The following is a 24,611-nucleotide window of genomic DNA, read 5'->3' as shown; positions in this document are numbered from 1 at the left end:
TCCAAGATCTGCCTCTTTGTCCCTAAGTCTGCTCTCTGCATTTTCCAGTACTTTGTCTGACAATCAGCCATCAACAATAATGACCAGATCATTGCACGCTGAAAAAGTGTGCAGGAGAAGGGGATGGGACACAGATAACTCAAGATTTGGGTTTTGAAAGACTACAGGCTCCAAAATGCAATTTCACCTCCCAAAGACTACCATTCCCAACATGCAGTGCAGCCAGGGTCAGCAAACGCTTGGCTTGCCTTTCTGTCACCTCAGGCAAAGGAAGGATATGGAAAAGCCCCAGAGGATATTTGTGGCAGGAGTGGTCACTGGCTAAATCCAGGCAAGGAAGCGGAGCGGAGTCCCGCCCCTCCTGCAGTAAGCGCCTCAACTCGGCTGCTGGAGTTCTAAGAGCACAGAGTAGCTGCACGCCCCGAACTTTCCCCATGGTTTCGGTGACCAGAACAATGTTTGGAGAGCTGCCCTCCGGAGGAGGGACAGTGGAGAAGTTCCAGCTACAATCAGACCTGTTGAAAGTGGACATCATTTCCTGGGGCTGCACCATCACCGCTCTGGAGGTCAAAGACAGGCAGGGGAAAGCCTCCGACGTGGTTCTTGGCTTTGCCGAGTTGGAAGGTGGGTTACACCAATCCCGGGCCGAGGGGATGATCAGGACCACCCTTCACGCACCCCGAACGTTCGGCCGCCTGTGAGCAAGGGACTGAGGTCAAAGTCCCTGAGTGATCTTGGGACGATCTAACTGGGGAGTGCGTGGGTTGGCTAACAGGGCAGTGTGGCGATCCGGAGCTTGGGGGGAAATGAAAACCCAGAATGATTCCAAGTCGAGTAGCTAAAGGACTTGGTTTCTTGTCTGCTGGTTATCCATTCAGGCTTTGCCTCAGTTAACGCAAAAAGTAAGACCAAACTCCAGCAATCCTGGAGCAAACTTTGAACTGCTGGCAACGGGGGCGTGGCTCCTTCTTCTTCCGGTTCTGCTCTTTTCAGAAGAAGGAAAAGCAAAGACTTGCGTCTACTAGTTACTCTTCATCAGATTCTCTTTGAAGACTGATTGTCCCAGAAATGCTCCATGACTTAAGCTGAGTGCAGGCTCAGCAGAGAGCTTGGCTGTTTTGGTTATGATGCCCAGCCCAGCCCACCCTGCTTGCCGCTCAATAAGCATGTACTGACAGAAAGGGAGAAGACCACCTCTAACTAGATGGACTTTCTCCCCTTGGGGTCTATGGGCAATTAGGATGATGTGTTAATTCATGCATTTTAAAACTCTGGTAACACATTCGACAACACAGACAAGCCCCCACGCCCACCCCCTTCACAGAGCTTGCCGTTTAGCTAAGGAGATGGTTTTTAACCCAAATAACTCCATAAATGTATAATTACAACTGCAGTTGGATTGTAGCAAGAGAATGGGTACATGCTTCTATCTCTTGGCACTGCAGTGTAACCAAACAGAAAATGAGGTCTGAAATAAAATTGGCCAAGGGAAACTGAGAATTAATAAGCTCTGCTGGCTGTTGGGTGTGGACAAATTCTGCATGAGAAGAAGTTTGAGGTTTCCCTTTTGGTGTATCTCTCTATCCCTTGGGTTATTTAGATGTTTAACTTGGCTCATGGTTCCGGGTCAACAGGAAAACTCCTGAGAGTTTTGTTTTCCACTTAGCATAAAACTTTACTCTCAGTTTCCTTAACAAAATTTATTGTAAGAATATTGCTGAAGGTCCTATTGATCACCTCTGCTTGTCTTCACCAGCCCTGGAGCCCCCCAGTTTTCTTTATATGATCTTTTAGGTATGACCTAGGAAAAAACCAGTAATGCCTTTTGTGAGTTTTGCATACCATTTCTTATCTTTAAAAATCTTTTTTACTTGTGTCCCACCTACAGTTCTTATGGCTTCTTTCAAAGCCTGTTATGAGAATATTTGCTGGTAAGCCACATAGATAAACAACTTACCCATAAAATCCATGAGATTCCTTTCTTTCATTTCCCCCCAGTTACTACCAAACAGCCATCTATTGCTGCCATGAGTCATTATGGCACTAGCCCACCACATGTGAGGCCCTGGGTTAGATCCCCAGAACCTCAAATAAACAAACAAAAATGCTTCTTTAGCAGCAACTTAAGTGAGGAGGCTGGTACAGGAGGCTGACTGTAGGAAGGTACGGGGATGTGAGAAAGATCAGCGTCACTTCCCTTCCACACATCTTCAGAATTAGAAGCCGAGAGGGCAGGCAAGTGACCAAAGAGGATTCTCTATAATCACTTTGCCGAGTCACTTGTCTCTGCTATAGGCTGCAGATAGAACCACAAAAGATTGCATCTATTTTTTGTTTCAGTACTAGGCCTCACACATTCTAGGCAAGAGCTATACCACTGAGCTATATCTCTGACCCTTTTTATTTTAATTTTGAGATAGGATCTCCTTAAATTGTCCAAGCCAGCTTCAAACTCCAAATCCTCATGTCTCAGCCTCCCAGGTAGCTGGGATCACAGTTTGCCCACCACACGCAACTCAAAGAGTTTACTTGACTCATGCAAAATTGTTCAGGGGAGTCAAAGGAGAATTGGATATTTAACCTGGAATTCCTGATCCACGGAAAAAAATTGGGGATATAAAATTGTGGGCACCATCCCTTATCACCATTCAGAAAGGTACTGTCCACCCCCTGCAGACATATGCACACCTCTCTTATTTCCTGCAATTTTTAGTTCTAAGAGTCACATGAATGTAAAAGCACAAAGATCTTTGGAATTCATATGGAATGTGAGCTGTGATGACAAGCTTCCGGATGACATGACACCCAGGAAGCACCAGTTTCTTGATAGGTGTGGAAGTGCAAAGACATTCACATAATCCTGTGTGAGACTGTAAACCTTGTGGGAGTCTCGGTGAAAGAATCCTTCCCAAATGTTCTCAAATGTTCTTAAAAGGAAGAAAACACGTTAGCTCCCCTAGATTATAGTGATCTAGCTGCTATTTTATTGCCCTCCCTAGTACCAACATATGTTGAGAATGTTCAGTGGCATTTTCTCAGCAGAAGGCACCACAGCTTCACAGAACGCCAATTTAAATCAAAGCATTTCAAATATTCTTCTTGGTGCTGGTCCAAGATGGACATTTTCATTCCTGTGCTACAATTCAGATAATTTAATTATTTTAAAAGGAAAGAAAACTATTTTCAAAAGACAATATAAAGGGAAAACACCCTCAGTATATTAAATTACACTTTCTGATATGTTCAGCCATCTTTAAGGTTACCATAAGTGGACCCAAGTTTCTTTTATAAGGCCTTGTCTTTTAGTATTGCCAAAGATAAGACTTCACATATGTCATAATAGGAAGCATATTGCCTCAATCAGAAAGTAAGAAATGGCTCTCTGCTACTATTTTGGTTAATTCTAATTTATTAAAAGCCATATTAGGAAACTACTAACCTCAACGTAGTGATGCATTCTTGTAATCCCAGCTACACGGGAGGCTAAGGCAAGAGGATCTCAAGTTCATGGACAGCCTAGGGAATTTAGTGAGACCCTGTCTCAAAGTAAAAAGTAAAAAGGGGTTTCAATTTAGTTTAGTGGTAGAGCATCCCTAAAAGAAAACTAGCCACAGTGGTTGTCCTTAAGAAAGGACCTTGGATAGTTAAGGTGTAGGAAAGGACCTTCTTTATATTCTTTTAAAATGTCTGATTATGTGAGTACATATAAACATACAGGTAAATAATTTAAAGTAATAAGATTCGACAGAGCAAGGTATTGTCTTGACATTATCATGTTCCAAAAGTGTTTTGAGCTACAAGGGAGAGCTAAGCATGAGTAATTTGATGAGACATAGTCCTTTTGTAACTGCCAGGTTGGATGTGAACACTCTCCAGTTTCCCAGATAGATTATATAAATGCTTGGATGACAGCCATAACCAGAGGTCAGAATGGCTCGATTTCTCTCTGGGAAAATGAGATCTTTCTTCTGAAGGATTCTAAAGAGTAAATTATCCGATCTTTTAGGTATGACCTAGAAAAAAAACCTTCTGTGAGTTTTGCTACCATTTCTTTTCTTTAAAAATCTTTTTTATCTGTGTCCCACCTACAGTCCTTATGACTCCTTTCAAGCCTGTTATGAGAATGTTTGCTTGTAAGCCACATGCATAAACAACTTACCCATAAAATCCATGAGATTCCTTTCTTTCATTTCCCTCCAGTTACTACCAAACAGCCATCTATTGCTGCCATGAGTCATTATGGCACTTGCCCAGCACATGTGAGGTCATGGGCTGGATCCCCAGAACTTCATAAATAAATAAACAAACAAAAATGCTTTTAGAAACCTGGGTTAAGCAGAGGAGGTGGGGATAAAAGCAATCAGGTTAGAGACTGCAGTGTAATATTTCAAATGCCTAAGAGTACCTTTATGGGAGCATTGAGGACTCCCCACTTTGTCTTTTAATGTTGTGTAACATCTTGGGCAAGTTTTTTTTTTTAACCTCTTCAGAGCAGTGCCTCCCCTGAAACAAATGGATTATGATGATTCAGTGCACTATGATCTGTGATATGTGTCTGACTGGAGATGTGTCTGCTTTCTTTCCTTTGCCCCCAAATACCTTCCATCATACGACTAGAACTTTCTATTTCACTTTGTTAAATCTGCAAAAAATTATGTGGAACTTCAGCTTGGGCAACCAACAGCCTTTTAAAAATATATAACATGTTTGGGATAATTAGAATGCTTGTCAATTAAACTTCGGTTATTTTCCTCATCTGACCAAAAGACAGTCATTCAAGTAATAAATGTTGTTTGGAGTTTTAAAAAATTAATTAAATACATATGCATATGTGCATATATATTTAATATATGTATATATAATAATTAAATTATATACTATACAATATTATGTTATTATACATATAATATTATAATGTTGTTATTGTATAATTGTCATACTAATATTTATAATATTATAAATAAATAATATTTATAGTAATGATGTATAATATGTAATATATTGTATATTACTTATTATAATGTATGCATATATAATTAAATGCATGTATATATTTATATGTTATATATATGCGTATATAGATATGGATATAGATGTACTTTTTTTTGAGGTAGGTTTTACTATGTTGCCCAGACTGGCCTTGAATTTGCAATACTCCTGACTCAGCCTTCTGAGCAGCTGGGATTATAGGTTTTGCACCATCTTGCTGGGTTGTTTTGAGGGAGGGTAGTGAATAATTTATTTCAGACTTTAGAGCACTCTGGTGAAGGTTGGGGCTTTTTGAGGTGGGTGTCATAGTTGGGGATCTTGGGAGGTTAGAGGAGTGGAAAGGGCCATATACCATGCTTAAGCATTTATTGATTTATTCTGGCCAGTGCCTTGCCCAGGAAAAGGAGCAGACTTTCCCAATCCTCTTTCTCCCACCTCAGCAGCTGATTTGATTAAATCAGTATTCGTGGCTTGACCTAGGAACTTTGAACTTTTCACATAAAACAGAATTTTCTGCATTCCTTATTATTATTATTCCTTATTATTATTATTCCTTATTATTATTATTCCTTATTCAGAATTTGGGGATTTTCATTTTTCCATAAGACTGATTTGATACAAATGCTTAATTACATTTGAAAATAGTATGAAATCTATTTGTTCTGTTAAGGTTTTTTCAGAGACAGCTTGGATAAGTGGTTTCTCCGTCCTCATGGATCAATTCTTTTTTTTTTTTTTTTTAGTATTTATTTTTTAGTTGTAGTTGGACACAATACCTTTACTTTATTTTTATGTGGTGCTGAGGATAGAACCCAGGGCCCCCTACCTGCGTAGATGAGCGCTCTACTGCTGAGCAACAACCTTAGTGCCCTAATGGATTAATTCTTAAAAACTATTAGTCTAAACCAAGGAACTGGCAGGTACTTCTCATCTCCACAGGCTGATGAACTGTTGCCAGGAGTCGTGGCTTCTGAGGGAATTCTTGACAGCCAGTGTGGCAGGAGCTTTACTGTCAGATTGTCTCCAAGGCCTAGTATACCTCTGGTGGAGGATGGGGGCTCTGGGTACACTTGTGGAAAAATATTGAGATCGGACTAAAAATGGCCACAGCCAGTTGTTGTATGTTTGTTTGTTTGTTTAGACAATCTGCTTTTCTTTACATTTTTAAACTTTATTGGGCTCAGACATCCCAAATTGATGTCTGCAGAAGCAACCTCAAAGCAAAGTTTCCCTCTGGCCTTCTCTTGAGGCAAGCCATAGAAGCTAGGATTGCTCTTCTCCAAGGCAGGTCATAAAAACTAGAACCCCCTTTTCCCCAAAGTCAAGATAAAAGCTAGAAATATTACTCTAACCCCCCCCCCACACACACCACACTTTCTCTCTAAGAGTCAGCCATAAAAAAAAAAATTCTCTGACCTCTTGTTCAATTGTAGGTCCTAGGACCCCTGTTCTAGAAAGGGTCTTGGTTCGTAGCTGGGAGGAAGGATTGCTGTTCAGACAGGCCAAGAAGAATCTGAGCAGACAGGCCTTGCAGGGTCTGCCATGATTTTCAGAAAATACCCTTTTTGTCCAGTTCTATTTCTAAATGGCTGTCCATGCTTCATCTCTCCTAAGAATAAAAATGGTTAGTTCACCCTGGGTCTCTGAGTCTTCAATCTGAAGGTTCCTGTGTCACGTGAAACTATAATCAAATATGATTTTCTCTTGTCAACCTGTCTTTTGTTATAGAGGTGTCAGCCATGACCCCTGATGGTGGGCAGGAGAGGGATTATCCCCTTTTCTGTCTAAAGAGAAGATGAAACAAAACCAAGAAGAGGTTGTTTGCCTTTTGGGACTCCTTTTGTTTAACCACTGTTAAGGGGTTTGAAAACTACAGCTTCAGAAAGTAGAAGGTGGGGAGAAAGTGGGAACTGACGGAGCAATGAACCCCACCAGTGCCTAGAGACGGTGATTAGATGGGCCAACCAGGATGCCTGGTGCTTGCTAAATACAGTTGGCCCTCTGTATCTATGGATTTGCATCAGTGAATTCAACCAACCACAGATCAAAAATATTTTGGGGAAAACTGCAATAGTACTAAATGTGTTTAGACTTTTTTTCTTGTCATTCCCTAAATAATAATAAAGTACAAAAACTATTTATATGGCATTTGCATTGTATTAGGGATTATATATAATCTAGAGATGATTTAAAGTATATGGGGGGAGCTAGGTGCAGTAGCACACACCTGTAATCCAAGATACTCAGGAGGCTGAGGCAGGAGAATTGCAAGTTCTAGGCCAGCCTCTGCAAATTAGTGAGACCTTGTCTCAAAATAAAAATAAAAAGGGTTGAGGGTGTAACTCAATCCCCAGTACTGAGGAAAGAAGAAAGAGGATGTGAATAGATTTTATGCAAATGCTACCCACATCGTATATGAGGAATTGAGCATTTATACACTTTCCTGGAAGGGACCACTGGTAAGCAATGCTTAAAAGTATGGATTAGGAGCCAGACTACTTGGATTCAAGTCTTGATTCCTTTGCTAACTAGTGTTTTAGAGCAAGTTACTAAACTTTTCTGTCCTCAGTTTCCACATCAGTAAACTGGGGCAATAATAGTATCTACTTAAGAGAAATGTTCTGAGGATGAAATGAATTAAATGTAGAGCCCTGAGAAAGTGTCTGGGACTTAGAAAGTACTAAGTGTCCGCTGTTATAATAGTTCATTTACAAGATTCTGAGGCACCATGGATTAATGAGGAAGGAACAGGACCTGGAAGAGAATGATTAACTTGTGCCCAACCAGTTGCCTAATGGGAACAGTGACCAGCCACTGGCTGATTCAGGGTCTGAAAAATAGGTCATATGTTTGAATTGCATTCTTTGCTAATCCTAACTAGACATGGAGGATACAGAGTACCCCAGGGAAGGAGAATGGAATCCAGAGTGCATTTGAGTGAGAAATAGAACAGAAAGGAATTTTGGTGAAAATGCAAAAACAAACTGTCTCCAAATCTTAATCTGTTCCATGGAAAACCACACAAGAACTTAAAAAAACTGTAAGAATAGTAAACTTTAAGAAGAGAAAAACTTTAAGAAGAGTACTTTAAGTACTTTTACTGGAATATGCCCTTGTTCAAAGTTGTAACTACAACAATGGAGCTTTGCTTTTTATAACCCCCACCACCACCACCACCAAAAAATAAAAAAGCCCAACAACATTTGATTTTCATCAATATGCCCTGTAGCAATCAAAGGAATGTGGTAGATAGGTAGTAACAGGGAGAAACCTTAAGATATTTGATAAATGAAAAGTTACAGAACAATGTGTATAACTCAATTATAACTGTATAGAATATACATGTGTTTGTCTTCTTGCATGATGCTTATATGTAGTTAATTCAATTTTTGAAAAAATTGTACATTCCCAACGGTTAACAGTGATTGACATTAGGAAGGAAGAGAAGTGAAGAAAGGCTTTTAAAATGTTTTACACTATTAAATTTGCCAGATTTAGCAAATGAAAATATAAAAGTCTGATTTAAATTTCAGGTAAACAACTTATACTGTCTCATCTATAATAGTACTATGAACTTACTTAAATACTGTTAAATAATTATTCATTTTTTATTTGAAATTCAGATTTAACTAGGCATCCTGTATTTCCTCTGGCAATCCTACTCAATGTCCTTGGGTATTATTTAACTCTCATTAAAGATATTTACATGTTCTAATTATATGATTTTACAAAAACATGAAAAGAGAAAGAAGAATTAGATAGTTTTCTCTCAAGACAACACAAAAGTCCAATTTTTAGTTAAGAAAATTGATTGGCTCAGAAAATAGCAGATTATAAAGCAACATTCCCACTAAGATCCCAGTTTATAAAAAGAAGCAAATGCACTTTTTACACTGAAAGACAGAAGGATATATATAAGAATATTAACAGTGGTTCTCTCGAGTGATAAGATTAAGGAGGATTTAAATTTCTTCTTTGTGTGTTATAAAATTCTTTAAAACTTTTTGTAATGAATATTTATTACTTCTGGAACAGGAAAATGTCAGGTGTGAAAAAAAAATACCATTTTTCTGTGCTTTCATGAAGACTTTGATATGGCCAACTTGTAGGTAGTTGTGGCTTCCTCAAGAAGAAAGTGATAGGCAGCAGTGTAAGACACCTCTTCTGTTTGAAGTTTTAAAAAACACTGTCATCCTTGTCCTTTCAGGGTACCTCCAAAAGCAGCCCTACTTTGGAGCAGTGGTTGGAAGGGTGGCCAACCGAATTGCCAAAGGAACATTCACATTGGATGGGAAGGAGTATCACCTGGCCATTAACAATGGGCCCAACAGTCTGCATGGAGGACTTAAAGGGTTTGACAAGGTGAGTCCAGGGCATGTGGCAGAGTCCTTTCTTGGTCCACTTCCCAGAGTACCCACAAGCATGTCTTCTGTTGCCAAGCAGAATCCTAGGCCCTGGGACATGTGCATGGTAAAGCAATCCAGGAAAAAGGCTGTTCCCAGGGTTTGGGGGAGCAGATGCAAATGGCCACATCCAGGATCCATCCTTCTCTAATTCATCTGACTGTCACAAGCAGGGATCCTTGAGTGAAAGGACCATGATCCCTGACTTAGGGAAGATGTGGAACAACTTTCTCATAGTGTTGGGATCAGGGAATCAGGTTGAAGAAATGTGGGTTAATGATAAATACCTACCCACCCTCTACTGCATAGGCCTTCACGTATGTTGTCTCTGACCTTTCCAAGAGACCTGTATCATCACTCAAATGAGAAATCTGAGAATGTGAAAGGCACATGATTCCTAAAGGGGACAGCCAGGTCTGCCTGGCTCCAAGCCCTCATCACTATACTAGAGCTGCTGGTGTCCTCCATGGCCACTGTGGGGACCCCCAATCCAATACACCTCCCTGTTCCTCTTGTTTGCATCCTTCCTGTGCAGTGTGGCACCAGACCCGGGCCTGCCCTTCCACTGAAGTGCTTTGTGCCTTGAAATTACCTTAGGCTCCTCCAGATCCCCCTTTCTAAATAAAAACTCCATTCCCTAAATAAAAACTCCAATCCTTGGAAAGCAAAGGGATCAAGCTACTCCCTGAGATCAGAGTTCCTGGCCTCCTGCTTCAGAGTCCTGCCAGTCTCATTTTAGTCTCTGAGGGAAAAAAATTTCAGAGAGCTCTCCTTTAAATTATACCACCCAGGTTGTTTGCTAGAGTGGAGATAGAGAAGATAGGAAGTAAAATGTGTGGTAACTAAAGGCCATGATTTCCTTTTTTCTGCCTCTGGCCTCCACTTCTCCTGCTGAAGGAAGTTGGTTGCTCTAGGTTTTCCCCTCTCCCTCCAGCTTCCTCTCTGTAGCCAAGAACCAGATCCCATTGGCTTCCCTTTCTTCAGTGATGGACTCCTCACCCTAGGGAGAGCAAAAAGCTCTCCCTAGTAGCATCTGCTGTGCCCAAGAGCAGAGGGCAGAGATCCTTTAGAACATGCCAGGTCCATGAGTAAACCCCATCTAGAAGAAGCTGGGCCGAGTTCCTACAGGGATCTTCAGAGGACCCTCAGAACAGCACCTTGCTCTTCTCCTTCTGTTCCACTGTGGTATTTTCTGCAGTGTATGTATTCATATGTATTCCCTTTATTAACACAGAAGAATAATAAGAATGCATATCTGTCTTACTCCATTTTCTGTTGCTATGACTAAATACATAGACTGGGTCATTTATAAAGACAAAGATTTTTTTCCCCTCACAGTTCTGGAAACTGGGGAGTCCAAGAGTGTGATGCCAGCCTCTAGTGAGGGCCTTCTTGTTGCGTCTTAACATGGAAGAGGGCATCTCATGGCAAGAATGAGCAGCTGTACCAGTTTGGGTCTTTCTTCCTTTTCAAACAAAACCATTGATGCCATCGGAGGTTACCTCTCTCATGACCTCCTCTAATTCTAACTACCTGCCAAAGGCTGCATCTCCAAATACCATTAGCATGAGTTTGGTAATTACGTTTTAAACATATGAACTTTTGGAAGACACATTCAAACCATAGCCCAAACCCGTGCAGTGGGCCCCTTTTGTGAACCACAGAGCATAACAGGCTGGGGATTCCTGAGGTTCACAGTATAATGAGGCAGATGGACCCTTACATAACTATTAACAGCTGAGCTTCCACAGGCACCATAACATAGATGCTAACATTATACTAGAAGAGCTGATCATGAACAAATGAATAGTTATGGAGGTGGGACTTGAACAGCTTTTGAAGAACAGGTAGCATTTCATTCAATCTGTGGGTATTAGACAGAATGGCTATACTGGGGCCCAGAGATGGGTGGGAAAAAGATGAGAATACTTATGGAGCCCCTGAACGTTTCTCAGCAGTAAGTTTTTAGATAGGTATCATTAGCAGTATCAGATGGACTTTATTTTAAGTTGTACTGGATTTCAACAATTACTGAATGAATAGTTTAGGTTGGGGGGGTGTGTTTTTCTGTGCAGATCAGCACAATTCTTTAAAAGATGAAAATTAAATAACCTGACAGGATTTGAAATAGTATAAGAAAGTCTGCATATTTAAAGTTCCTAGAGAGTTAGAAACTATAAGGTCAGAGAAATTCTTCCATGAATGGGAATTACACGTAACTGAAAATATTTGTTTACACCAAAATCTTTCCATTCTTTCGTTTCCTTAAAGAAGAAAATCTGGGTAGCAAGGTAAGAGCATTTTATTTCAGATATTTAATTCCTAGAATTTTCCATTTGGGGAATTCTTTTTTTCTTTTTTTAATTACACATATAACAGTCTTCCTATTTTAAGTGTCTTGAAAGTTCAATATTTCTGAGAGATAATTAGGATATAAATTAAATTTTTTACTGAGCTCAGTGAATTTGTGTCAACGCCAGATGCTCTCATTGTAGATGAAGGTAGAGAGCTCCATCCCTGCTGGGCTCCCCTTCCTGGCAGACAGAACACCTGTGAGAGCCAGACCCAGGCTAGAGTGAATGGGCAGAGCCTGGCTGCAGGGCTATTCCTCTGATGCAGAAGGTTATTATCTTTTAACTGTGTTTGGAGTGAGAGTTTGACTCTTCTGTTGAAAATGGAGATTTGAATAAAGCTGTTCACTGAAACTAAGATGTGAAATCATGTAGATAGCCAGACCTGAGTTGGAATCCTAGCTCTGTCACTAATTACATGTATGATTTTAAACAATATTTTTTCTTTTTAAACTATGCTGTATTAAAGGGTTCTATTCTATACCTCTGGAATGTATGGGGAGAAACAGGCAGGTTAACTCCATTGAACTTAATTTGTTCATCTGTAAAGTGGGGATGATATTAGTTGGAACTATAAGAGATTGCCAGTGTTCAACAGTTTTGACCTACAGGGACGGTCATTTCGTTTAGTTCAACCAAAAAGTTCCTTGCAAGGTGATTTATGTAAGGCATCAGTGACTGGTGAATACTCCACAGATTGGAGGTCTCATGTGTGCAATAAACTCTTTACTAGTGATCCCAGAGCTCCCTAAAGGACAAGGACTCTGGTCAACTCATGCTGCTATTGTAACATAAGGGAACAGGCTTGGGCTGGGTCAAATCCACTATCACTTACAAGCTGCATGACCTGGGGCCAGCAGTTTACCCTTCCTGAGTCTCAGTGTGTGGTCACTCAATGAGAATGATGGCACTACTTGAAGTAGACAGATGAGGTAGTGTCTGTAAAGTTTCTGGCTAGGTGCCTTTCTTCATAACGAACACTTGATAAATGCTGGTTCTCCCTTCCCTGAAAGTGTGATCTTGGGGCCTTTCAGGCAAAGTGAAGAGGAACCTCTATGTTAATTCAAGATTCCTTTTTTTCTCTTCATATTTTTCTTGCCTTTCTTAGAATTTGTTAGAACACAGACAAAACCTTCAAGGTAATTTTTCTAGCTCCTTAATTTTATGGAAGTGATAGATGCCCAAATTTACACAATGAACTAGGAACAGATCTGGCTCCAAAACCATGACTCCTGACTTGTGGGCTGGAACTGAATCCTAATGGAACAAGTGCCCAATTTGCTATAAACTCTGTCCAGGGAATAAGAGAAACTTGGAGTGTTTTTTTTTTTTAATTTTTTATTGTTGGCTGTTCAAAACATTACATAGTTCTTGATATATCATATTTCACAATTTGATTCAAGTGGGTTATGAGCTCCCATTTTTACCCCATATACAGATTGCAGAATCACATCAGTTACACATCCATTGATTTACATATTGCCATACTAGTGTCTGTTGTATTCTGCTGCCTTTCCTATCCTCTACTATCACCCCTCCCCTCCCCTCCCCTCCCCTCTTCTCTCTCTGCCCCCTCTACTGACATTCGTTTGTCCCCCTTGTATTATTTTTCCCCTTCCCCTCACTTCCTCTTGTATGTACTTTTGTATAACTCTGAGGGTCTCCTTCCGTTTCCATGCTTTTCCCCTTCTCTCTCCCTTTCCCTCCCACCTCTCATCCCTGTTTAATGTTAATCTTCTTCTCATGCTCTTCGACCCTACTCTGTTCTTAGTTACTCTCCTTATATCAAAGAAGACATTTGGCATTTGTTTTTTAGGGATTGGCTAGCTTCACTTAGCATAATCTGCTCTAATGCCATCCATTTCCCTGTAAATTCTATGATTTTGTCATTTTTTAATGCAGAGTAATACTCCATTGTGTATAAATGCCACATTTTTTTTATCCATTCATCCATTGAAGGGCATCTAGGTTGGTTCCACAGTCTAGCTATTGTGAATTGTGCTGCTATGAACATCGATGTAGCAGTGTCCCTGTAGCATGCTCTTTTTAGGTCTTTAGGGAATAGACCGAGAAGGGGAATAGCTGGGTCAAATGGTGGCTCCATTCCCAGCTTTCCAAGAAATCTCCATACTGCTTTCCAAATTGGCTGCACCAATTTGCAGTCCCACCAGCAATGTACAAGTGTACCCTTTTCCCCACATCCTCGCCAGCACTTGTTGTTGTTTGACTTCATAATGGCTGCCAATCTAACTGGAGTGAGATGGTATCTTAGGGTGGTTTTGATTTGCATTTCTCTGACTGCTAGAGATGGTGAGCATTTTTTCATGTACTTGTTGATTGATTGTATGTCCTCCTCTGAGAAGTGTCTGTTCAGGTCCTTGGCCCATTTGTTGATTGGGTTGTTTGTTCTCTTATTGTCTAATTTTTTGAGTTCTTTGTATACTCTGGATATTAGGGCTCTATCTGAAGTGTGAGGAGTAAAGATTTGTTCCCAGGATGTAGGCTCTCTATTTACCTCTCTTATTGTATCTTTTGCTGAGAAAAAACTTTTTAGTTTGAGTAAGTCCCATTTGTTGATTCTAGTTATTAACTTTTGTGCTATGGGTGTCCTATTGAGGAATTTGGAGCCCGACCCCACCGTATGTAGATCGTAGCCAACTTTTTCTTCTATCAGACGGCGTGTCTCTGATTTGATATCAAGCTCCTTGATCCATTTTGAATTAACTTTTGTGCATGGCGAGAGAAAGGGATTCAGTTTCATTTTGTTGCATATGGATTTCCAGTTTTCCCAGCACCATTTGTTGAAGATGCTATCCTTCCTCCATTGCATGCTTTTAGACCCTTTATCAAATATAAGATAGTTGTAGTTTTGTGGATTGGTTTCTGTGTCCTCTATTCTGTACCATTGGTCCACCCGCCTGTTTTGGTACCAGTACCATGCTGTTTTTGTTACTATTGCTCTGTAATATAGTTTGAAGTCTGGTATCGCTATACCGCCTGATTCACATTTCCTGCTTAGCATTGTTTTTGCTATTCTGGGTCTTTTATTTTTCCATATGAATTTCATGATTGCTTTCTCTATTTCTACAAGAAATGCCGTTGGGATTTTGATTGGCATTGCATTAAACCTATAGAGAACTTTTGGTAATATCGCCATTTTGATGATGTTAGTTCTGCCTATCCATGAACAGGGTATATTTTTCCATCTTCTAAGATCTTCTTCTATTTCTCTCTTTAGGGTTCTGTAGTTTTCATTGTATAAGTCTTTCACCTCTTTTGTTAGGTTGATTCCCAAGTATTTTATTTTTTTTGAAGATATTGTGAATGGAGTGGTTGTCCTCATTTCCATTTCAGAGGATTTGTCGCTGATATACAGGAATGCCTTTGATTTATGCGTGTTGATTTTATATCCTGCCACTTTGCTGAATTCATTTATTAGCTCTAATAGTTTCTTTGTAGAGCCTTTTGGGTCTGCTAGGTATAGAATCATATCATCTGCAAATAGTGATAATTTAAGTTCTTCTTTTCCTATTTTGATGCCTTTAATTTCTTTCGTCTGTCTAATTGCTCTGGCCAGTGTTTCGAGAACTATGTTGAACAGAAGTGGTGAGAGAGGGCATCCCTGTCTTGTTCCAGATTTTAGAGGGAATGCCTTCGATTTTTCTCCATTCAGAATGATGCTAGCCTGAGGCTTAGCATAGATTGCTTTTACAATATTGAGGTATGTTCCTGTTATCCCTAGTTTTTCTAGAGTTTTGAACATAAAGGGATGCTGTACTTTGTCGAATGCTTTTTCCGCATCTATCGAGATGATCATATGGTTCTTATTTTTAAGTCTATTGATGTGGTGAATAACATTTATTGATTTCCGTATATTGAACCAGCCTTGCATCCCAGGGATGAATCCTACTTGATCATGGTGCACAATTTTTTTGATATGTTTTTGTATCCGATTCGCCAGAATTTTATTGAGGATTTTTGCATCTAGGTTCATTAGAGATATTGGTCTGTAGTTTTCTTTCTTTGAAGTGTCTTTGTCTGGTTTAGGTATCAGGGTGATGTTGGCCTCGTAGAATGAATTTGGAAGTTCTCCCTCTTTTTCTATTTCCCGAAGTAGCTTGAAAAGTATTGGTATTAGTTCCTCTTTAAAGGTTTTGTAAAACTCTGCTGTATACCCATCCGGTCCTGGGCTTTTCTTAGTTGGTAGTCTTTTGATGGTTTCTTCTATTTCCTCAATTGATATTGGTCTGTTTAGGTTGTCTATATCCTCCTGACTCAATCTGGGCAGATCATATGACTTAAGAAATTTATCTATGCCTTCACTATCTTCTAATTTATTGGAGTATAAGGATTCAAAATAATTTTTGATTATCTTCTGTATTTCTGAAGTGTCTGTTGTGATATTGCCTCTTTCATCCCGTATGTTAGTGATTTGAGTTCTCTCTCTTCTTCTCTTCGCTAGCATGGCTAAGGGTCTGTCGATTTTGTTTATTTTTTCAAAGAACCAACTTTTAGTTTTGTCAATTTTTTCAATTGTTTCTTTTGTTTCGATTTCATTAATTTCAGCTCTGATTTTAATTATTTCTTGCCTTCTACTTCTTTTGCTGTTGTTTTGCTCTTCTTTTTCTAGGATTTTGAGATGAAGTATGAGATCATTTATTTGTTGTTTTTTTCTTTTTTTAAGGAATGAACTCCAAGCAATGAATTTTCCTCTTAGAACTGCTTTCAATGTGTCCCATAGATTCCGATATGTGTGTCTGTGTTTTCATTAATCTCTAAGAATTTTTTAATTTCCTCCTTGATGTCTTCTATAACCCATTGATCATTCAGTAACCTATTGTTCATTCTCCAAGTGATGTATTCTTTTCCCTTCCTTCTTTTATCGTTGATTTTCAGTTCCATTCCATTATGATCAGATAGGATGCATGGTATTATCTCTACTCCTTTGTATTGTCTAAGAGTTTCCCTGTGACATAATATATGATCTATTTTTGAGAAGGATCCATGTGCTGCTGAGAAAAAAGTGTAACTGCTTGATGTTGGGTGGTATATTATATATATGTCAATTAAGTCTAGGTTATTAATTGTGTTATTGAGTTCTATAGTTTCCTTATTCAACTTTTGTTTGGAAGATCTGTCCAGTGGTGATAGAGGTGTGTTGAAGTCTCCCATGATTATTGTATGGTGGTCTATTAGACTCTTGAACTTGAGAAGAGTTTGTTTGATGAACATAGCTGCACCATTGTTTGGGGCATATATATTTATGATTGTTATGTCTTGTTGGTGTATGGTTCCCTTGAGCAGTATGTAGTGTCCCTCTTTATCCCTTTTGATTAACTTTGGCTTAAAATCTATTTTATTTGATATGAGTATGGATACTCCTGCTTGTTTCCGAAGTCCATATGAGTGATATGATTTTTCCCAACCTTTCACCTTCAGCCTATGTATGTCTTTTCCTATCAAATGCGTCTCCTGTAGGCAGCATATTGTTGGGTCTTGTTTTGTGATCCATTCTACTAGCCTGTGTCTCTTGATTGGTGAGTTTAAGCCATTAACATTTAGGGTTATTATTGAGATATGGGTTGTTCTTCCAGCCATATTTGTTTATTTATGTTACTAAACATGGTTTGTTTTCCACTTTGATTATTTTCCCCCCTTTAGTGTCCTACCTCCCACTGTTGGTTTTCATTGTTATTTTCCATTTCCTCTTCCTGTAATGTTTTGCCAAGGATGTTTTGAAGAGATGGTTTTCTAGCTGCAAATTCTTTAAACTTTTGTTTATCGTGGAAGGTTTTAATTTCATCTTCCATCCTGAAGCTTAATTTCGCTGGAAACACAATTCTTGGTTGGAACCCATTTTCTTTCAGTGTTTGAAATATGTTATTCCAGGATCTTCTAGCTTTCAGAGTCTGTGTTGAAAGATCAGCTGTTATCCTGATTGGCTTACCCCTAAATGTGATCTGCTTCCTTTCTCTTGTAGCTTTTAAAATTCTCTCCTTATTCTGTATGTTGGGCATCTTCATTATAATGTGTCTAGGTGTGGGTCTCTTATGATTTTGCACATTCGGCGTCCTGTAGGCTTCTAGGATTTGGGGTCCTGTCTCATTCTTCAAGTCTGGGAAGTTTTCTCGAATTATTTCATTGAATAGATTGCTCATTCCTTTGGTTTGAAACTCTGTTCCTTCCTGTATCCCAATGACTCTTAAATTTGGTCTCTTGATGTTATCCCATATTTCTTGGATGTTCTGCTCATGGTTTCTTAACAGTCTTGCTGAGGTGTCTATGTTCTTTTCAAGTTGAAATACTTTATCTTCATTGTCTGATGTTCTGTCTTCTAAGTGTTCTACTCTGCTGGTAGTATTCTCAATTGAGTTTTTAAGTTGGCTTATTGCTTCCTGCATTTCTAGGATTTCTGTTTATTTGTTTTTTATAACCTCTATTTCCCTGTATAGTTGATCTTTTGCTTCTTGGATTTGTTTATGTAATTCATTGTTGAAGTGATCTTTCATTGTCTGATTTTGCTGTCTGATGTCTTCCTTGAGACTCCAGATCATCTGAAGCATGTATATCCTGAATTCTTTATCTGACATTCCATCAGCTGCAGCTATTACCTCTTCTAACGTTGAGTTGACCTGCAATGCTTGTGGTCCTTTCTTTCCTTGTCTCTTCATACTGTTCGCGTTCCTTTCTTCTTGGTGAAACTGTTGTGCTATTGAATTTTCCCCCTATATATTTATATTGGTCTTGTATAGTTGCAAAGTCTCCCTCGCAGGCGCGGGCGGCGGCTCTGCCCCTCCTCCAATTGGGGCAATGTGCCTACCACGCCGGCAGGCCGCTGGGCCTGCTCTGCCAGTCGGTAGCAGGTCCGCCGACCTTGCAGGCGCGGGCGGTGGCTCTGTCCCTCTGCGGGCCGCTAGGCTTGTTCTGTCGGTGGTCGCAGTTCTGCCTACTTTGCAGGCGCAGGCAGCGGCACTGCCCCTCTGCAGGCCTCTGGGGCTGTAGTGCCAGTAGGTCGCAGGTCCGCCTACTTTGCAGGCGTGGGGGGGGGCGGCTCTACCCTTCCTCAGGCCACTGGGCCTGTTCTGTCTCTCGGTTGCAGGTCTGACCTGTTCTGATGGTGGTCTCAGTTCCGACTACCTTGCAGGCGCGGGGGGGAGTGGGCGGCTCTGCCTCTCAGCAGGCCGCTGTTCCTCTTCTGCCGGTGGGTCACAGGCCCGCCTACCTTGCAGGAGTGATTGGAAGCTCTGTCCCGCCGCGGGCCACTGGGCCTTTTCTGTCGGTGGTCACAGTTCCCCTACCTGGCAGGCGCGGGGGGTGGGGGGCGGCTCTGCCCCTCAGCAGGCCGCTGGGCCTGCTCTGTGTTTGGTCCCAGTTCCCTCTACTATGCCGGCGCAGGGGGAGGGGGCGGCTCAGCCTCTCAGCAGGCGGCTGCTCCTCTTCTGCCGGTGGGTCGCAGGCCCGCCTACCTTGCAGGAGTGATTGGAAGCTCTGTCCCGCCGCGGGCCACTGGGCCTTTTCTGTCGGTGGTCACCCTTCCCCTACCTGGCAGGCGAGGGGGGGTGGGGGGCGGCTCTGCCCCTCAGCAGGCCGCTGGGCCTGCTCAGTGTTTGGTCCCAGTTCCCTCTACTATGCCGGCGCAGGGGGAGGGGGCGGCTCAGCCTCTCAGCAGGCGGCTGCTCCTCTTTTGCCGGTGGGTCGTAGGCCCGCCTACCTTGCAGGAGTGATTGGAAGCTCTGTCCCGCCGCAGGCCACTGGGCCTTTTCTGTGGGTGGTCACCCTTCCCCTACCTGGCAGGCGAGGGGGGGTGGGGGGCGGCTCTGCCCCTCAGCAGGCCGCTGGGCCTGCTCTGTGTTTGGTCCCAGTTCCCTCTACTATGCCGGCGCAGGGGGAGGTGGCGGCTCAGCCTCTCAGCAGGCGGCTGCTCCTCTTCTGCCGGTGGGTCGCAGGCCCGCCTACCTTGCAGGAGTGATTGGAAGCTCTGTCCCGCCGCGGGCCACTGGGCCTTTTCTGTCGGTGGTCACCCTTCCCCTACCTGGCAGGCGAGGGGGGTGGGGGGCGGATCTGCCCCTCAGCAGGCCGCTGGGCCTGCTCTCTTGGAGTGTTTTTCATTAATATTTGTATACAGTACACCAGAGAGAGGGGTTGATTTATTGAGGTTATTTTTTAGTACTATAAAAAGATATTGCTACACAACACCAGAATGGAGCACCAAGATTAAAATAAATATATATCCAAGAAAAATTCAAAGAGGAAAATATTGTAGATACATACATGTAAGGTTAAGAGGAAAGAGTATAAGTAATGGAGCCAGGCAAGGTGGTACATGCCTGTGATCCCAGCGGCTCTGGAGGCTGAGGCAGGAGGACTGTGAGTTCAAAGCCAGCCTCAGGCCTCAGCAAAAATGAGGTGCTAAGCAACTCAGTGAGATTCTGTCTCTAAATAAAAAATATGAAAAATAGGGTGGGGATGTGGCTTAGTGATCAAGTGCTCCTGAGTTCAATCCCTGATAACCCCACCCCCCAAAAAAAGAGTATAAGGAATGGGAGTAGGTAAACAGGAAAAAAAAATGCCTCTTTTCTGTACAAATCAGAGATTTAGATTATTTCAAATCCAGGCTACTAATCCAAGCCTTAATGATTGAGGAACTCCCTTTCTGGAATCAGTTATCCTTAAATATTGAAGTGTGGCATTTAACTTGGGATTGAAGCAAATAAGCAGCTTTGAAAACACTTTTTTCTAGGTCCTCTGGACCCCTCAGGTGCTCTCAAATGGCATCCAATTCTCCCGCATCAGTCTAGATGGTGAGGAAGGCTACCCTGGAGAGTTAAAAGTCTGGGTGACATACACCCTGGATGGTGGGGAGCTCGTGGTCAACTATAGAGCACAAGCCAGTCAGACCACACCAGTCAGTCTGACCAACCATTCTTACTTCAACCTGGCCGGCCAGGTAAGTGAACTCACTCCTTTTCTCCTGCTGTAACTTGCTTCGTGGAATAACCAGGGACTGTGACTGGAGAGATCAACCCAGTATGGACTTACTCTGGTCCTGACAATGATGAAAAGAGCCCAGGAGAGCATCTGGCTCATAGTAGGTGTTCAATAAATGGAAGTCATAGAGGAAGAAGATGGAATGAATACATTGTACTGTCAAGAAGGGTATCTGTTCCCGTGGCTATTTCAAGAACTCACTCTCATCTGATTGCAGCATGTGCTCACATCTGCTTCCCTTATTGTACTCCTACATGACCCTCCAGTTACTTCCATTTAAGGAAGCAGATATAATTCTCCGAATTATACTTGAACCAGCCCGTTTAATATTTGTGTACTCCCACTGTGCAGCCCACCAGCTCCTTCCAGGGATTCTGGTGGCCAGTCATGCCCTGCACAGGACAGTAGAAAGAGCATTAGACCTGGATTTAGAAGACCTGGTGGGTTTTGTTTTTATTTTGGTTTGTTTTTTTCAGAATAAGAGGCATGTTCTTAATTTCGTAATAATAGCTACCTATTATTTATCAGCCCCTGTCAGAAGCACTTTATGAAGTTGTCAGTAAAGACATTGAAATCAACCCAGCCCAGGGATAAGCCCAGGGATAAGCCCCAGGGGATAATGTCTCCCTACAGGTGGCAGAGAGCCACTGACAGTGCCCTTGAGCGATCCCCTCTAAACCACATCATTCCCTTCGAAAGGGAACATTTCAGCTTATTGAGGAGCCTATCACAGGAGGCAGAAAACAGGCTGAGCCCAACTCTGTAGATTCTATCTGTTACTTCCTCATTATCTGAAGAAATCATGGTCCACTCAACTTGAATCATGTGGGCATGATTTCCTTCAAGCCTATGTACAGCCAACAAGTATTAGCTTACATTTTTGTCCTCCCCAACTTTTAGGAATTTGCTGCTGATTTTTAGGGGTGTGTGTGGATAATTTTCTTAAATAACAGAGGTAATTGGTTCTGATAAAATTTCCAAAGTTTTCCCTTTAAAAATAAGAAATATGGGTCTTCCCTTGTTTGATCTTATCTCCAGAATATCCATCATCCTTCCTGAAATCTGAAAACTAAACCAAAAGCTAAGAACAAAACAAAAACACCCATTCGTAAGAGGATCTACTTTTTTAAATGGGTTCAGCAAGGGCAGAATTAGAGAAAGAAAAACAAAACAAAACAAAACACATTATATTGTTTTAGGTAGATAGTAAATTGTGATGATTTTTCTGTTTTCTGAATTTTGATAGGCTTAGGACATATTATTTTATAACCTTGGGAATGATCTAAATGAATTGATTCAGAAATAGAAAGAGAAATTACACATGAAGTATTCCATCTGCCAGTGTTCTTCCAGTGAAGGAGATAAAGTGGGAATTTAAGGTTTACTAAGGCCCTTTGCATTTGTCACCTTTCTAATCCTGCAGGGACTTGGAGTGACAGATATTTCTGAATCTCTTTGCAGAGGATGAATAGTTTCCTAGATCAGAGATCCTACCCAGAAGAGCAATCAATATAAACCTCCCTTCTTAGACTGTCTTAGTAAGTGCAGCTCAAATAAATCTACAACCACCAGCCTCAGCATTAAGGGCACCAGCCTTTGGGGGCACTTGGGTAGGAATGGATGGTCACTAGGCCCGGGGTCAAGAGCCGCTGCATTTTCAGAACAACCCTTGCCCTATCCTGGGAAGCATTATCACATGTCAAGCCCTCTCCAGGGAAATACTTCAAAACATGATATTTAAAGTAATTAGCTGGGATATGGTTCACTGGTAGAGCACTTGCCTAGCATGGACAGGCTCTGGGTTCAATTCCTAGCACCTAGCACAAAAATAATAAATGAATAAAGTAGCCAGCTCATGTTACATCTGTTCACTTTTTTTGTTTTCTAAATCTAACAAATGGTATTTTTGTTCTATTTTGGGGCCCAAGCATTGGTTTGCTACTTCTAGTTTGTGGGTTGGGGGGGTCTGAGAGGTAGGATGTGAGAACTGTTTGAAACTTAACCTAAAGACCTCTGAAAGCAGGCCTAGTGGAATTTGAGATGAAAAGCAATAGCTGTGGTTCTGGTATGACTAGGTAGATAACGTCATCAAGGAACCAAGTTCTTCCATTTTTCCGTTCTACTTCCTCAGTGTCTTGGCTTTTTTTTTTTTTTTTTTTTTTAGTTGTTGTTGGACCTTTATTTACTTATATGTGTTCCTGAGAATCGAACCCAATGCTTCACACATGCCAGGCAAGCACTGTACCACTGAGCCACAACCCCAACCCAGTGTTTTGGTTTTTGTCTTCAGGTTTGTCCCCCTCAGTCACAGGGTGGTTGCTACAGCTCCAAGAGTCACCTCCTCATACAGTCACCCCCCAGAGACAAAAGAGGATGTTTACCTTTTTCATATCTCTAATGTTTCTTTTCTAAGAACAAGTACAACCTTTTCTAGAAGCTCCTGGAAGACTCACATTTCATTGGCCAAAAGTGTGACTCATTCTCTGCCAACGGGAATCTGAGACTGCCATGATTGATCTAGACCAACCAAAATTTGGCCTCTAGGGCTCGGGAAAATGTTCCTTGCCTGAATCTATGACTTAACATAGATAAATCAACAAGTCAAGTTTCTCCCAGGAGAAAGGGAGGGTACAGGTGAAGGGAAAGGCACTATGACTTCTGGGCAGTAGTCAACAGTGTCTGTTACTCCTGCTAAACACATTAAAAGATGAATTAAGGCAGGAACTGTGGCAATGAACAGAAAAGGTTTTAAAATCTCTATGCAAGTTGTAATGGGCTTTGTAAATGGCTAATGTTACAAACTGGTATTAATCGAGCAAAGTTCACCAAAACACTGAACTCAGAGATGGATCTCAAGATTGTTTGTGAGTCAACATTTCTTGCCAAGTGTTCATCAACCTTGAACGGAAATGGGTCTAACAGTAATATTCCACCAGAGTAGATCATTGGAGTTTTCCAGCCAGAAGAGGCGTGAACTGAATCATGCTTCTCTTTCAGGAAGGGATATTAGTGCTACTTGGTGACCCAGAGGCCACTGGGAGCACAGTAAGCATCTTTTCCTGCTCCTCTCAGCTTCTTCTTATAATGTCAGACTCATCCATTTTTTTGCAATGTGACTTTTTTTGTTAATTCATTTTCCTCCTGCCCATTGCTTTAAAAACAACAAAACAAAAAAGAAAAAGAGAAAAGGAAACTCCTAAGCAGTCTTGTTCATGATAGTGAAACACTATAAACAATCCACAAGTCCATCTACCCATCAGGAGAATGGGTAAACAAATGGTGATATAATGGTATAGTAGAATATTATCAACAGTAAAAAGGACCAAATTACTGATCCAATAACATGAGTGATCTCAAAAACCTTATGAGACACAAAAGAATATCTACCGTAGGATTCTATTTACGGGAGGTTCTAGAACACGTACAACTCATCTATGCTCATAGAAATTAGAATAGCATCCTGGTTATAAATGGGCATTTATCTTAAAACAAACAAACAAACAAAAAGAATGGAAGGAGGCAGGCACCTGTGGAAATTGAGTGAAGACCTGATAAATGCTAGGCTAGGAGTCATCTCCTGCAGGCTTTGCTCACTGGATGGTGTAGGAGAGGTTGTGTGTCTCAAGCCTCATATATGCAAAGAAAGGATGGAGGTGTTCTTTTGGTCGGGCTGTCCTTTCCTGGGACTCTTCAGTCCTCTATGTGGACTGTAGATGTCAATCTAATACCATCATGGCTTTGCACTCAACCTTCCTTGCTGCTGCCTGGACAAAATAAAACCTTCCAAGTTAGGGCTGGGGGTAGCTCAGTGGTAGAGTGCTTGTTTGGCATATGCAAGGCCCTGGTTTCAAACCCCGGCACTGAAAAACGAAGCAAAATA

The 24,611-nt window shown here is 41.3% G+C and overlaps 1 protein-coding gene across 1 annotated transcript in view; it reads left to right on the top strand.

Moving 5' to 3' along the window:
* Window positions 1-251: 251 nt before the first annotated feature.
* LOC114082422 (galactose mutarotase) overlaps window positions 252-24,611 on the top strand; it is a 57,824-nt gene continuing 33,464 nt past the window's right edge. The window contains exons 1-3 of the mRNA XM_071601508.1: window positions 252-624; window positions 9,197-9,351; window positions 20,484-20,690. Of these exons, the coding sequence (XP_071457609.1) occupies window positions 435-624; window positions 9,197-9,351; window positions 20,484-20,690 (552 nt within the window). The 5' untranslated portion in view covers window positions 252-434. The remainder of the gene's footprint in view (window positions 625-9,196; window positions 9,352-20,483; window positions 20,691-24,611) is intronic.

Source organism: Marmota flaviventris, chromosome 14 (assembly GCF_047511675.1).
Source record: "Marmota flaviventris isolate mMarFla1 chromosome 14, mMarFla1.hap1, whole genome shotgun sequence".
Taxonomy (NCBI): domain Eukaryota; kingdom Metazoa; phylum Chordata; class Mammalia; order Rodentia; family Sciuridae; genus Marmota; species Marmota flaviventris.
Note: the sequence above shows the minus strand (reverse complement) of the source record. Positions and strands in the feature narration are given on the sequence as shown.